General features: G+C 38.4%; 1 protein-coding gene across 1 annotated transcript in view; it reads left to right on the plus strand.

Annotated features, from left to right (window-relative positions):
• The first annotated feature begins 6390 nt into the window (after window positions 1-6390).
• LOC138720128 (microtubule-associated tumor suppressor 1 homolog) overlaps window positions 6391-16597 on the plus strand; it is a 54878-nt gene continuing 44671 nt past the window's right edge. Inside the window, exon 1 of the mRNA XM_069855970.1 lies at window positions 6391-6864. Coding sequence (XP_069712071.1) covers window positions 6744-6864 — 121 coding nt within the window. The 5' untranslated portion in view covers window positions 6391-6743. The remainder of the gene's footprint in view (window positions 6865-16597) is intronic.

Genomic DNA, 16597 nt, shown 5'->3' on the forward strand with positions numbered 1-16597 from the left:
CAATAGCTGTTACTTTCTTAGCCAGAATTTTATAGTGTTAGGAAATAAAGTATAGTACAGCAACTGGATCTCAGAATTTAATTCCTTGGGTGAGAACTACTATGTTCCAGAAGCCTTCAAAGTGAAGCGGCTCGTGCTGATGTTCACAGAATGCCACCCTAGACTCTGAAGTCATCTGCTTTGAGTGGTGTTGATTTTTGGTTTTGGGGTGCATGGTGGGGTTTTTTTGATTTTTTTTATTTTTTTTTTTCAAAAAAAAGCCACATTCTCCTGAGGTAGCATATTTGTCAGAGAATAGGATTCAAAAACCAGAGACACGTGACAACACAGTCTTAATGTATTCTAGGTTGGTCCCTTCAGCTGTCAAGTAAGTGTATCAGTTTATTTGCATGCATGTTCCTAGTGTTCTTTCCAAACTCAATCTTCTAAAAAATAACATTTTGAGAAGGTTGTCTCTTGTTCCATGCTGAAAATCAGTACTGCTCCCTGGGCCTTCAACAGGTAGCTTTACAAAAAACAATGAATTTTGAAACCTCAAGACTTAGTATGGAATAACACATGGCCCAGGTCTGCTGGTATTCTGCTGCTAGTTTCTCAGATTGGTGGACCGAAAACTCTGGGATTATTTTTTCAACTCCAGTAATGAAGACTTGATGAGGGTCCTACCAGTTTTCCTATAGCGACAGAACTTTGTTCATTAAGGCCTCTTGTAGCATAATCCAAATGGTTCTCACGCTACAAGGTCTGCTTTTTTTCTGTTCATGCTTTTAAGGACGGACCTGTTTTCTGGATTGTAAATTAGATATTTCAGAGATGTTTATTATTAAATTGCAAACTTCTGTGAGAAACTTGCTCTCCAGCTCCACAGTCGTACTCCAAACTCTTGGTGACAAGTATGCAGACTTTCTATGGAGGATATGTTTGTAGTTCACTTCTGTGGTATTTATTCTGATGTTGGGAGCAATGTATGTAGTTCTTTTCCATGGTATTTATTTTGATGTTTCACAATAACAAGCCACACAGGAGGAGAACACAGAGCTGCGGTTTTCTCATACTTGTCTAAATACTGAATAGGCCAGCATAAGTAGAGGGGGCAGCTGAAATGGGTATCCACAGATTTTATAAGCTCAGTGCAAGAGATGGTTATAGAGAATTTCCCACCTGGAGTTCAAGGCTTTTCTATTGTGGAAGTCTGTCCTAATGGTTTTAAATTCTAGATTGTGTTTTTTTAGGATTAGCCAGAGCTGGTGTTTTCATTATTATTCTGTCTGAATGGATTTTAAATATCTAAATTCTCCCTGTTCTTTTAAGTAACTAGGGGGACAGTAGGTTTTTATTTTGTTAAGAGGCTTCAGAGATTTGACTGACCATCAGGGTCACATATCAGTAGGAAGCTGGTTTTGGTTTGTTATAGCCAACTGAGTTACTGTATGCAATGCTGAGTTACATGACCTTGGAAATGCCCTTCTAGTACTTGGTTCTTTCTCCGTCTTCTTGTCCCTTCCTTCTCCAGTTAAACCTATATATAGATCTTTTCTGATGTACTCAGACTTCTTCTTTCTCTCTGGAGTTCCTTAGATTGTGCACACTGTTTACATGTTAGCAATTAACAGTGAGTAATTCAGTGTCCTAATGGAATTCTTCCTTAACTTTGAGATGACGTGTATGGGGTATCCTGACTATTAGTGTCCTCTTACACTATATTTTTTGAAGTTACTTTAAAGTCCTATGACTTCTTCCTTCTAGCTTTCTTTAAGTACTTTCTTTCCCTGTATTTCTTAAGATATCTTTCAGCCAATACAGTAGCTGCCTGTATTGTTGTCATTAGCCCCTGTTAGGGAGAGACGTTGACATAATACTTCAAAGACTGTGGACTGTCCCAGAGATGTGAAACACATGGGTCATGTATCAAAGTAGGTTCAACAGCATGGAAACTGAATAAACATCTAAACATATAGAATTTGCCTGTGCACCTGAGTCTGTGAAGAACATACAAAGCTGACGGAGATAAGAAAAACACACCTGTCATGAGCTGCCTGTTATCTGTTCTGTGATATCCTGATAAACCACTAGCATATATTAGGACATATGCCTACCTCAGCTGTCCTTATCTGCAGTGTTGGTTTTCAGTAGTCTGTCTGGGTGGTGGTGTTGTGAGACCATAGATGAAGAGTTGCACAGTGCACATAAATCAGTATTGTGTAAATAAATAATTAATAAATCTGCAAGCTGTGGGCCTAAGTAAAACTTCTATTTTTCCTCTATTCCTTGAGGCCTGAGCTCACTTGCATATACACCTACTTTCTGTTTGATAGAGTACTGAATTTATAATGAGTAAAGGCTTTTGTGTAATAGAAGGAACCTAAATTATTTAGGATTTTAGTTCCTGCTCAGAGGCAGGAAGGGGTTTCCTTTTTTTTCCTCAGGTGAGGTTTGGAGCTTAAAATGAGTCCCAAAGCTGCAGACTGCATTTGGCACATCAGTGGATACTGTTGCCTGCAGGAAGGTTAGCTTTTAAACTGGAGCACTGACTGGAATCCAGATGGTCACAGGAAAGTGGAGAGGGGACAGTCATTTTTCAGAAGTAAAAATCAGGACAGAGATGACTCTATTGGCTCTTAGCAGTCTCTGGCTTATTACATCTCTCTTTGCATAAGTAATCAACTCTGAGTTCTTCCTGAAGTAAAGCATGCCAGTAAAATCCATCTGCTCCACACTGCCCATGCTGTCTTGTGACACTGAGTCAGGTGTCCTCTATGTAGGCTTCTTGGATCTAAAGATCTAGCCTCTGCATGCTTAACTGTGCTCTGATGGCTTTCTTAGTGATTGTTGGATGTAGAAAGAGGGACAGAGACACAGCAGAAACACATATGGGTGCTGCAGACTTGGCTTCGTGAGGCTTAATTGAAGAGCCTACAAATGCCACTGCCCTTTGCTCCATTCTTCTCAGATGGCTAATGCTCCCAGGGACTGGCAGATTTTAAATCTGCTGGGCTTAAAATAGGTCTAGCCGCACCATCAGTCCAATGGTTTTACTGGGTATTGATGCATTTAGCAATCCAGACTCAATTACATGATCAGAAGAGAATAGAGCCCCTTCGTCCATGCTGATCACCATTTTTGCCCTTGGAGCTGGAGAGAAGCCAGCAGTAAGGTGCTAGTAAATAAAATCTGTCAGTCCTTTTGCCCTCTGTCTGGGCTATATATCCTATTTTATTCTGCTGTTTTCTGATGCTATTTTCCATCACCCTTATCCAATGTCAAGATAGAAAAAGACCTCATTGTGATCTTCATGTTACACATGAAATGTAGACAGTACATGTCTGGCATGCTGCATTAGGATTCCATGGATTACATCCTGGCTTTGTACCCTGCCAGCACCAGGCACTAGATGGTCATAGTAGGAGTACAGACAGACTCGGAGGGGCTGGTTTTTCTGAGCCAAGAAAACAACACTAGCAAGTGCACAGGACCACGATGGAGTGTGGTGTGGTGGAACACAGAGCATCAGAAAGGCTATATGGGAGGAAACTCTCCAAGTTAAATCTCCCCTGGGAGCTGTTCAGATAGGGATGGGCAGTCCTGTTGCTGGCTGCTGTCAGAGCTCTGAGCATTGGGTGCAGGGTGAGGCTGACATGCATGGCAGGGAGTTGGAACTAGATCATCTTTAAGGTCCCATCCAACCCAAACAATTCTATGATTCTATTGCTTTTTATTAGTGCTGTCAGATCTGCTACTTCCTAAAGCAGACTTGTTTTAGATTTCTGGGGTTTAACAGGATTCCAGCCCTAGAGGTTAGAAAGGCATTTTCCATAAATGAGAAGGGTTTTTTTAAAAAGATGCCGTGATGTATCTGTTTATTCCTGGCCTACTTTCAAACAGACTAAGGATGGGAAAGAAGAGGCAATGCAGCTATTTGTGTGTCTCTTCAAGAGGAGTTTTGGTCTCTGCTACAAGGATTTTGATGTCCATATAGAGCTTTTATCTGTTCATATTTTGCCTGGTGATTCATTCCTTCCTCAGTCTCCAGACTGGTTCATTACATCGTTTGCCCTCTATTGAGATTCCTTGTTCTAGCTCCTGTTACTGGGAAGGAAGTTACTATTTCAGTCGGGTACTTCAACTTCTCTGATTTTACAGGCTCCTGAGAGGTCCTCTACCTTTCTGTGAGGTACTATCACTAAGATGGTAGGGGAGAGACAGTCGGTTGTTCTTTTGGTGTGGGGGTTTTGGTTTGGGATTCTTCTTTATCTTTTTTTTCTTCTTTCCTTTTTTTTTTTTTTTTAACCTGATTGGACTGCTTCTGCCTTTGTGAGAGCATCAAATTGGAATGGTGAAAGAACATCCTTTCCTTGGGGAGCTGTGGGTGACAGGAGGAAAATAAAAGGGATGTCCTGTGGGTGCCCTGGCAGAATGGTAAAACCTGATATGGCTGGGTGTTGAGCAGTGTTTGAAGACTGGCTGTAGGACCAGTCAGAATCTCAGATGCCTTCATTAAGAAAGGATTTGACCATAGTGATCTAATATTTGAAGAGATAGGCTAATGAACTATGATAAATATGCAAGGCTACTCCAGTGTACTGTAACAAGACTTCTTGTTTACTGCTGAGTGTATTTGCCAAGTGTAATAGTCTTCCAGCACAGAAAGGTATTTATGTCTTTGATAGTGGTAGATTAGGAGAGGGTTTGGATCTGCAGATTGTTGGAAAGATAGACGAACACACATTGCTAATGTGAAAGCTCTTCAGACTAGAAGGAATAGAGGATTTTATAGGAGTAATAACATGCATGCCCTCTATGTGCAGAGGCTTCCCTGGGAAGCAAACAAAAAAAGCTAATTTACTGTCTTTATCCTTATTTTGAATGGATTTGTGCAGGCTGAAGAAGCATTATAGTACTTCAGAGTTGGTGATATATCAACATGGTGGGGCATTAATATTTTGGTGCATGATCATAAAACATTGAGCAGTTTTCTCCCGCAGTATGTTGCGAAGGCTGGCTTGATGAGTCTGACAGTCTTGATGCTGGGCTGGAACTCTTCTGCTCTACTTACAGCGAGCTGCTTTATTGTCACTGCGCTGGCCTGTGTGATGCTAGAGATACTTGGGAACCAGGATGAAGTGACAACAAGCTATTTTTAGTTATAGGTGATGTTGTAAATAACCTAGAGAATTTAAAATGTTGTATGTCTTGAGAAAATGAGACATAGTATTCAAATGTAATAGATTTGTGGTAAGGAGGGGTCACGTAAGGCACCACTGGGATGAGACCTGTCAGTGCGATTACATGTGCTTTGGTTTATACCTGCTTCAGAGCAAGTTGGGTTAATTGTTTCTGGAACTGGAAAAAAAACATCAGAGGGATAGGGGCTAGAGAGCATTAACTGTGGTTTGGTGAAATGGTAGAAGTGCAGAATTAATGGACAAGTACCTAAATCTGTTGTCTATGAAAAAACAGGACACTGGAGGGCAGCTTTTCAAGCAACCCAGAAGAAGGTATGAACTGTTACTGTCTGGCCTCCTGCGCTGGCTGTAAAATATTTGGGTGTCCCTGCTCCTATTGCTGCCTAGCAAGGCACCTACTGACTGCAGGCAAAGTAGTGAAACATTTCTCTTTACACAGGAAGGTGGTTGGTGCAAGTTTGTAGTGCTTCAACAGCATGTATTTATAGTCATGGTTGTAGGTGAGAAAGATGGCATTTTGCGATCTCTAAAAAAGTGTTATTCCTCTGTTTTTCATTTTATTTTTATTAGTGGCTGCTGAAAAGGACTAAGGTATAGGCAAAACTCTTGAGCTCAATAAGTAGTAAGAAGTAATATTTTTTGAAGATAGCCAATTAAATATGTAGACAGCATCTGTTTTGAAGGAACCCCTGTAATACTGCATGTTTGCTGCAGTGTTTGGGTGCCTTCAAAACCCAGCTGGCAGAGACCTGTTCTACATTAATGCCTGCTTCCTTGCTGCTTTTCTGATAAATGGAAGCATCTGCAGTGTTGAGCTGCCAAGCTAAACAGTGTTTTCTTTAAGCAGATCTCAAATACTGAATTGTTCCTAAAGAATAGAAGTGTTTGTGGTTTTGTTAGGACTTCAAATGTTGACATAATTTTTAATGCCGAAAGAAACTGTGTGGAAAATATTAAGTGATAAATCTGTTTTGATAAATTCATGTCAATTGAAATAAATTGTTTAAAAAAAATGCACCCTGAAAATATTCTTGAAGAGTAGAGCTAGAATATGATTTCAGGAATATTCAAACAAACTCTTTAACAGTATCCAAAGAACAATTACATGGTCTGTGACATTGCTGGATGATATATTCATCTGTGGAGACCACCCACTTCCTCCTCCTCCCCTCTCCTCCTCCTCCCTTTTCTCCTTTCCTAGCTCCCAATCCCACGGAGTCCCATAGCAGATTAAGCATCAATGCTGTGATGCAATTCAGAGGCTGTTGGTTTTCTGAATCACTAAGTTGGTTTTATTCTGAGGACAAGTTTTGTTTCCACAACATCTGGTGAGGAGAAGCAGCCAGGAGCGTTTATGCTGTGGATATCTGCTTTGATGGATTTTTTGCATTTCTGTGCATAAGGAATAAGAGCAGAGGAATAGAGACTTGATTATTTCTTCAAACCTGTTTTCTTTAGCAAGAATTGCTTCACTTCTGCTGGTAGTAATTTAAAAACGTAGTATGTGATAGTACATGGAGGCTATTTCTTGCTTGTTTATCTTCCAATTGCACTGAAGACATGTTATGGTCCCCGAAATTTTCCTTATCCAACATGCGTGTACAGCTGACGGCAAAGGGGTTGCTCCGAAACATTCGTCTACCTTCTGGCTACAAGAAAAGCACGATTATATTTCATACAGGTTTGTGGTTTTGTTTTTTTTTTTAAATATGACAATTAGAGCATGTATTGAGGGAATATCTTGTTTACTTCAACAGTAGCTTATCTTCAGAAAATAAAACTACTCTGGGCATGAAAGTTTTAGAATTTAATACAGAAGTCTGACTTTTGAACAAAGTAGTTTCATATTCTAAGTCTCTGTGTGCGTGCAGCTGTGCTGAGCTGCTTGTTTGAAAGATGGTTATTCTGTTTATGAAACACAAATTGGAATTTACTCTTTCCTACCACAAGTGCAAAAATAGTATCAGGAAGTCTGTGCTTTTAAATATTTATCTAATCATTTTAATAATAATCTTCTGGGAGCGTTGTCTTTTCTATACATTGATCAAGTGCAGAAGAGAAACAGGGAGGGAAGTGCTAGCACAGTGAATATAGGCTGTCAGGATGTGGCTTTCTGTCTGAGAAATATTTGAGTATTTGCATGTATTATCTGTTACCATACGTGTCATGTTAAACACGTCTTATTTGCAAGTAGGAGAAGCAAACTTGTATGCTCACTTGTGTCCATACAAACCTAAAAAATATGTTTTAAACACATTCAAGACAAAAGCATGTGTGTTTAGCCCCTTAGCCCCCCCCCCCCCCCCCCAAAAAAAGCAAAAAACCCAAAAAAATAGACCCCAAAAAACCAAAACAACAAAGAAAAACAAGCAAACAAGCAGACAATTCTCATCTCGCTCTGACCTGATTTTCATCTTCAGTAGCAGGTAAAGCAAATAAAGCAAGTGTCTGGAACAGGAGCAAGATTATGGAAGCAGAGCTTTATTTCAGGACATACCTAACTCATTTTGGCAGAGAGTGGCAGTTTTTTGTTTATTTGTTTTAGCGAAGATGCATGACTTCTAGAGAAAATTATGACAGCCTACATATTACATAAGTCTTTTTTTCCACACCACTGTTTGTAATTTTCTTTCATTTCATTTAGGGAGGAGCAAGCATCTACATAAACTAGTTTTGCAGAAGCTCTTCCTCTCAGGCATTTCCTTGCTGTCTTGAACACCACCCTCTTTCCTTTTATTTTTTGGAGTTCAGTTCTATCAGTCAACTTTCTTTCACGTCCTCGCATTTCATATGGCAGCTTAAACCATTCTCCTTGTCATTACATATCCCTGGCAAAATAAATCCAGTTTCTTAGTTTTTCTGGATGATAAATTCAGTTACGAAAAATACAGGCTGAGTAGCCAAACGTTATATAGGCTTCTATTTGCAGCTTGCTTGAGTGACTTTAAGCTAGGATTTAAATACCTTGATGCTAAAGTATCTTATATAAGGGAATCTTTGTGTGTACACCTACATCCCTGATGTTGTAGAAGCGTTTATTTCTACAAAGCACATGTTTCAGGGACTAAAGTCCTAAAAGAAAAGGGGGGAAATAATGTACAGTCTTCCAAATGTTCATTAACTGCTACTAAAGTTTGTATAATTTTGAAAAATAAAATCAGATCTTAGTGCATATTAAGGGAATTGTAAAATTATAAGAATCTTTTTGTGGTTTTCTTCCATTTGAGTGGATGTGAAAGCAAAATCTGCATCCAGTATGCCTCTGTTAAATACAGCATGTAAAATAGATTGCTAACCCTGCATTCCAGTTAAGCAGCACTTCACTAAATTAGAAGTGCTGAACAGACCTTCTGTGTATTTTCCCTATGTGCAGCACATACAGATTAATCATATAGCATTGAAAGATCAGAGAGGTTTTTGCCTGGTCTTCCCATTTTGCTTTCCTTTCCCTGTGTCTTTTAGGAAGTCAGTGTGCTAGCCTGAAGTTGACCAGTGGTTAGCTAGAGCTGAATATACCTAAAAATAGGGCATCTGAAAATCAGGTCATGCTCTGTAGTGAAGAGTGCAAGTATGTATAGATATGCTGTGGTGCTAGAAACTGTGGAATTCATTGAAGCTTGTTAGTAATTATTTCAGGTTCATGAAACTTGGTGACAGTGGATCAGGCAATGAAAATGTAAATCACAAGCGTAAAAGGTTCTTTTTTTGTTAAATGCCAGGAGGAGCCATATTTGCTTTTGCAGCGCCAGTATATTTTTCTCGTAGTGGTTTAATTGGATTAAAATGATACGCAGCTTATTTCTGAGGTCACATGAGCGATGAGAAATAGAATATACTGGGGACTATATCAACAAATATATCTAAGAAGGGCGCAATTAGGGCGGAGGTGGGGGACAGGTGTGAGGAATTTTGGGGTCCGTGCAGGAATGTGAGTATGCATGAGTGTTATGTAAGCAACATACATTTCCAGTTTTGACATAGACTGCAATTTTCATAAGCAGTATCATTGATTTCATCCTTTGCTCCCTTTCATAATAGCATAGAGTGACAATCTTGCGTGACAGTAGAACATCCTTGAGATACTAGTTGAAATGTAGAGTTTTTAACTAGCATAGCGTGCAGGCAAAGTTGGATTCTTTGGTTACCATGTCCTGGCTAATGGTTTGCAGTGCAGTAACTTGAAGTTAGGATGTAAGCACTATTGGGAGGAAGAGGATGGAATTCGCTCTTGGGTCTTCATTCTGACTTGGAGATATTTTGTAGCGACATGGTGCAGTTTTTTCACAGTATGTAGTGTGGCTGGGTGTACTATGGCCAGACATACAGTTATTTACATGGTTAAGTTAACCTAGGTTAGTCATTGCTTTTGTAATCAAATGGGTCCTTGGGCTGGAGTATGTTTGCTCTGTTTGCATCTGGTCCCTGTGAAGGTGTCCAAGTAATTGGAGTAGTTCAGATATCTTACAGCATAAGCATACAGCCCCTTCAGGGAAAGCTAAATGAAATTGGATTTATTTTTTTTTTCTAGGAATGGAATAAATCCAGAGGAAATTTGCTGTGAAATTTGAAGTGGTTCTTAAGGTCATTCAGTTTGTTGCCTTGTACCTAGCTTCTACCACTGTGTGCTTTACACTGCTTCAAGGTCATCGTATCCAAAAGTTTCTTCTCCCTTTACATGCAGGCAGTGTCACTTTTCTCAGCAGCTAAAAGTATAGTACACCCGCACTGTTTGGTATATGTAACAGGTGTCCTCTTCAGCAAAATGAAAAGACTGAAACGCTTCAGGAAATACTTAATTTACCCATCCTATGACTTGTAAAGCTTATTCATACCAAGTAACTGCAACAAAAATCTCAACTCTTCAGAACTGCATAAAAATTAACATTTGCCTTCTATATGAAACTGTTAAGGATTTTTACCAAAGACTGACTGAAGTGCTCTAATGCTTTTCATACATAAAGAAGTGTGACAGAGTGAATAGTCATCTATGCATGTTTTTGTGTAAATGGCCAGAGAAAGACATTCTATTATGAATGATCCAAATTAGTCATTTTGAGTTTCTTATGTTTTCTCTTGCATAAAGGTAAAATTGTAGATAAGGAATAGGTTTTTCAAATGGAGGTCTAAGCTCTTGTGCTTTTTGTTCAGAGTTATTCTGAGGATTGTATACTGAACTGTACTGTTGCTTTTGTGGTAAACTGTTTTGTCTCAAAATGTTTTCATCCAGCCCTACCTCCTGCTCTTCCTCATCTTTCCCTGAGAAAACCATACTTAGTGCTCTTATCTCTCTGGTGACATCTATTGCTTACTAAACCTAGTTACTTTCTTATTACCTCAGGAATAAGAGATGTCTTGGAGGATGAACAGTAGATGTCTTTTCAGCAATACCAATTTAAAAAAAAATTTTTCTTTGTCTTGCTAGTAACAAGCAAACGTCACAGACCTGTTTATTTGAGCAGATGACATCCTTCTCCAATGCTATTTCTTTCCTAAATCCTGCTTCAGAGCACATTGGAAACAATGACATTACTTCTGCACATCACACAGCAGTGCACTTACAGGAAGATTTTGAAAGCCTTAAAGGGTCACAAGTTGCTTCATTGTTTATATGCTTCCCTTCCACCATCTTCACTTCTCCCCCACCCCTCTTGCACAAAGATTAACTGAAATCCAGAATCATGTCTGATACTAGTAGTGTCAATAACCAATACACTCAAGCCTGCTAAGTATTCTAAATCTAAAATTCTGATAGAGAGATTTGATACAGGACAAATATGTGAAATAGTTATGTTACTTACCAAGGAAAAATACCGTTTAGAAGTAAAGCCAGCTTGCTTGTTCTGGGCAAAAGAAGTTGAATAGTTGAAAATCATTTGTCATGAGGGGTTTTGGATTTAATCATATTCCTGCTGAAGACAATGAGACTTTCTGTTCCTGACTTAATCTGTTCAAGACTGGACACTAAATTACCTTCCTGATGTGCTTGATTTTATTCTTAAGTCACAGCCTCAGTAACCATGTAGGTGATGGCTAAATGGAGGTTCTTATTTTCAGGTGTCGGGGCTCTGTATTTTTCTGTTTGTGTCTATAGTTTGTACTTTGTACAAGTCTCATCCAGTCGGTGCATTTACAAGAGGTATAAAATGGAGGTAACACTAATTCTTTTGAAGGAAGCCTGAATAGCAAAAGTATAAAGCTGCTGCAAAACCCAAACCAAAACAAAAAGAAAAACCTGAACAGTGACAAAACATCACACATCACACCAAAATCAAAACTATAACTTATATGTGATCTTAGCACTTAAATTTTGCCTATATTTGATAAAGCATGAAAATGAATGTAAATTAATAGCTTTGCTGAAAAAAAAAACCTTTTGAGAAAGAACTGGAGCGCTGTCAAAAGCAAATACACAGCAACTTTAGCATTCTGGCTCCATTGTAGTGAGTAATGCTGGATTTTGTTATTCCTTCACTTAAATGGATTAATTACATGTGAAGGATGTCTCGCATATTTGTCAACATGAAATAAGTATAGCTGCTGCTTCAAGCTCAGCTTCATAGAAGAATAGCTAATTGGAGAGTAAATGTAGAAGAAAGAATATGCTTGTTAAGTGTGCATTTGTTCCCACTTGATAGGTCTAATAGGTGATAAAGATCTGGCTGCAGCTTCTATTGCTGTGAAATAGGGTGAGGTTTGAAAGTGGCAGGCAGCTACCATTACACTTAAAAACCTGAAGAGCTTTTGAATTACCTCAGAGGATTTCCAGCGTGGTAAAACTGGACTTAATCTTTTAAAAGCTGTCTCTACCAGATTTTCTTAGCTTGTGCAAATGAATCTGTTACCATAGTAGAAAAGACTTGCAGCATTCAAATAAGGCATTACTACTTATTCAGCCCTTTTAATTTGAGCTGTCTAAGGCATAAAGCAATAGGTTTTTTTGAGGAAAATGATACCATGAAATTTCAGTGCTAGAATGCAATGTTTTGAGTATTTACAGCCAGTTGGCTCACTCTTTTGTGCTACTACTCCTTGCTTTGTTGGCACAGGCAACTGAAAGTGGGAGGAAGGTGGAAGGCAAAAAAATTTCTTGCATATGCAATTAATCAGATATAATTTTATGTTGAGTATTGTGGAAAGGGTACTGATTTGGGACCACGCTTAACCGTTCTCATTGCAATCAGTGGCAAGAGATGATAATTTCTTATTATGGATTGGCTGTTAATTTAGTGTCATGTAATGAAACACTGTCTCCATTGTTTTTATTATTTAGTAATTAATATGGTAAACTAATGCTGAACTGTTAATTAAAGATTTAGATTAGTTACTGCTATCACCAGCACCTTTCTAGCCATGCCCACCAGCAAAGCTCTTTCCCGTTATTGTTTCTATTCTCCATCCTCCAGGGAGAGGAAAATAGCATTTGATCTTCTGAAAAATGAATACATAGCAGCATGACTTATATCTTTAAATTGTCTTTTTAAAAGAAGAAAACAGCCAACGGATCTACTCAGTTTATCTGTTTGCTTACTTAGATGTAAAAATAACTCACTTTAAATAACCCGGCTTGTATCTGGCCGAGGTATTTCTTTACAGTTGCTGTTTGTGAACCTTCCATTGGTGTCATCTTTACTAATGTCTACTGATTGTAGCAAGGATGCTAATAATGGTGGATCCTATGTTCAACTCCTAGTTAAGTTTATTTTTACTACTTCTTGTCATGGCAGTATGCTGCTTATACATTTATAGCAAGTAAAGGTTCTTCTGCAAGATGCTTGTATAAACAGTTTATATGTGATGTTATAGAAATACTTCTAGTTAGGCAGAAAACAGGACAGCTGGGAACATCTGTGGTGAAATCTCATACTTTTCTTAAAGAGAACTGGCAGTCCTTCCGTAGAGAAGTCTGGAAAGTATGAAAAGTAATACTCACTGATGACTTTACTTATTCAGTAATATTTTTAGACTCTCAGATATTTCAGTGGCCTTCATGTTTATGTGTGAGAATATTGCTAATATCAGAAGCACTTAAATTATTAAAGGTGTTATGCTTATACTTATTACAAGAATAGAATCTGTGCTAAGTCTTTTCAAATATTCAAAGTAGTAAAACAAGTATATTAGAAATGCTTCCACCAGAAGAATAAGCGATCTTAGTTATAAAGCCAGTTGCAAAGTATTTTTCTCCAGTTAAGCCAGAAGGCTAGAAACCTTTGCTTTTCTTAGCCATGAGCATGGGCTACTTGTATAACCAATACAAAATCAAGGCTCATTTATTTCTATGTATTCTGCTGTACAACACACAAGCTTAACTCGCTTATCAAATGAAGGTGTTTTGCCAGAAAAAAAAGGTCCTAATAATTGAATAGCATAACCCTATTAAACCTGTATTTCTGGGTTTGGGAGGGACCTCTCAGCCATGACCTAGGGTCAAGGAAGTCAAGATGCACTGTAATGTGCAGTGAATATTTTTCTTACCACATTCGTTACCAGCACAAGTTGGGATGTTTGTAGTTAAAGAACTTTAGTAGGGATTCACCTCACTTATGGGTTTTGCCCTTTGTGGTAAGTTTGGTATAACCCAGTGAACACCACAGTAACCCAAGATATCAGCTCCTCAAGAAAATTTCTGTAGTCTTCTTTCCCTCCTTTGCTATTCACCACTCTATAAAGCAAAACTGTAAGTCTGCCACCTTTGAAGTTGTTTGTTAGCTTAAACAGAAGAAACTTGAGATAACATTAAATGCTAAGAATGATGTAGTGAGTGTGTTAAACTTCTTCCACAGGAGCTACATGGTCTACACAGCAGGCACAGCAAGGAATCGCTTCTTGAGGAGAATGCTGGTAGCTGTCAGGCAGCCTTTGCCAAAGCTATCTTTAGTTGCACAGTTAGGTTAGGAGTCATTGGGAAGAGAAGTTGCTTAACTTCCAGATGCAGTCGGCAAGCAGTGGAAGGACTGTGCATCTCTCAAAGGGTGGAGATATATTTTATCTTGTGGCTAATAAAAGTGCTGGGTGCTGCCCACTTCTTTCTTTTGTTTTTAGCTTGGCAAGGTGTTGTCATATGGGCTCCGTTTGGTTGCACTCAGGCGGTTCCTGAAACAATGGTGTGCAACGTTCTAGGCATGTCCCTGGGGAGACATCTTTGCTGCTTAATAACAGGAAAGCTGTTTAACGTAACAGGAAATACACAAATAGGTCCTTAACTATGACATGGTGACTGCCAGGAATTGTGTAAGTGCATGTTGTGTGCCTTTTGAAAAGGGGATGTTCCAGCAGCACTTAGAGCTGGTATGGAGCACTTAAGATGCCATAGTTTTGGTCTTATATTTGCACTGAAACATGGAAGATTAAGTTCACATGGATGATTTTAACCAGAAGTAATTAAGTGGCTCTATTAAGATGCCGTTTTATTGTGTTGACCAGCAAATTGTGGTTCACAGCTTGGGTAGCTTTAAAGTTCCATTTCAAGGTTAATTCTAGACATGTATTCAACTACGCAGGTACTCCTTAAAACACACTATGCTGCTGCCTCCTAAAGTAAGTTTTCCTAAAGTTGTGAGGTTATATCTAATTTTGGCCATTGGTTAAATTTTCCTTCATTCCACAGAGACTTTACTTCATGTTAACTGTGTTTATATGTGTAATAAAAGGATGAATAGCACAGGTGCTTAAATTGTAAATCAAAATAGTAATATATATATATATAAAAGTAAATTTGACTTGTGCTATGTGAACCAGCCCAGTGGAGGTGGATATGTGCAAATACCATTTCTTGTCTTAGAAAAACAGTACTGATACAGAGTAACTCAGAGTCTTAACTGAGCTTTGAAACCATTGTAGAAATAGATATTCCTCTCCTTATGTATAGAAGCTTAATGCAACTTCCCCTACGTGATCTTCTAAACATAGCAGGTTAGTCCTCTGCAAACAGGGTAAATGTTTGCCTCTGCTCTGTTGTGTGAATGGATTAACACTTCTTGCAAAGTAATTGCTTGGTTATTTTTCAGTTCTGGGAAAACACTTAATTTGGGACTGAACCTGAACTCAAAGGAACTCAGTGTAGGTGGGGAGGAGCAGTCTGCTGTGTTGCCATTTTGGGCTGTGATTGAAACCGGTCCAGATATTGATTGAAACAAGGTCACTGGGTGATATCACAATGAACATTACTGACAATACCACATTAGCTTTTTCTGTATAGCTCCAAAGGGCTCTAGGAGTGATCGTCAAACGGATGTGCTAAGTCGAACAGTTACTGTAAACTTCACTTTTCTCAGGTCATTTCCTACAGATAAGCTTATTCTTGCCTCTATCATCACTGAATTTAATGTAATTTTTCATCCATGGACAAAATTTATGTCCTAGCTTCATCTCTATTTTATTCTCAGATATTTGTGACTTCTGAAATGTGAATCTGTATGTACGAAAAGGACAACTTCTATGTTAGCTATTCATTTTGTGGCTTGAAATTGCAGACTGAAGTAATCAATTTTATGAGGAAAATCTAAGAATTCAACTTCATAGTGATCTTTTGGTAGACAAAGTATGAATATTACAGCTTAGAAGTGCTATCATCTTGCTTTTTAAAGAACCATGTTAGAGAATTTGAGTCTAATCTGGATTTATTTGTCTTTAAATGTTTGTAGAGTTTGATAAACACAGGAAGCTGTTGCTGGATATGTTCAGAAGCAGTTTTGGCATAAAGGCAGTAATAGAAAATATAACTAAAGCTCTGGAGGCTTTTTAAATTCCCACTGCTTGTCCTACTTTTTCATCCATAGTATCCTTTAGGCAGCATTTCAGTGCCACACTTAAGTCCAGTGACATTTGTTACAGTCATATAACATCAGCTCATACTAGTGTGATTGAATAAATAGCTTCCAAGTTCAGACTAAAAGCCATTCTGTCCTCTCCATCCAAGACAGCTGCAGATACTGTGCAGGAAGGGACCTTGCATATTAATGTGCTAGTCTTGTGGCCAAAAATGCATTTTAAAGGTCTCTTATACAGTTGTTTTCACGTAAAGATTATGAATCCTTGCAGATTACTGAGCGTTACATAGACTCTTACTCTGAAAGATCTTGAGTAGTTCAAAAAAACTAGAAGGAAATATCAACTTATTGAATCTAACATTGTTGAGCAAATTGATGTTCTGGTAGTTAACTAATCATGTGTTGGTTGTGAAGGAAGCATTGGGACAGGCACAGTTAATTAAATGAAGTTCAGTCATTAACTTCCAAATTAGTTCTGGGTTAACTGGGATATGTGTCTTTGTGTTTATTGCAACAAAGTGGACCTCCATAGCACATAAGTAGAGAGTGACTTTCAAACTTACAGACTTAATACTTTATGCTACAAGAATACTGTGAATTACTTTTCAGTTCTTCCTTACAATTGGCGGTTAAACTCGAAGATTG

Source organism: Phaenicophaeus curvirostris, chromosome 4, assembly GCF_032191515.1.
Source record: "Phaenicophaeus curvirostris isolate KB17595 chromosome 4, BPBGC_Pcur_1.0, whole genome shotgun sequence".
Lineage (NCBI taxonomy): Eukaryota > Metazoa > Chordata > Aves > Cuculiformes > Cuculidae > Phaenicophaeus > Phaenicophaeus curvirostris.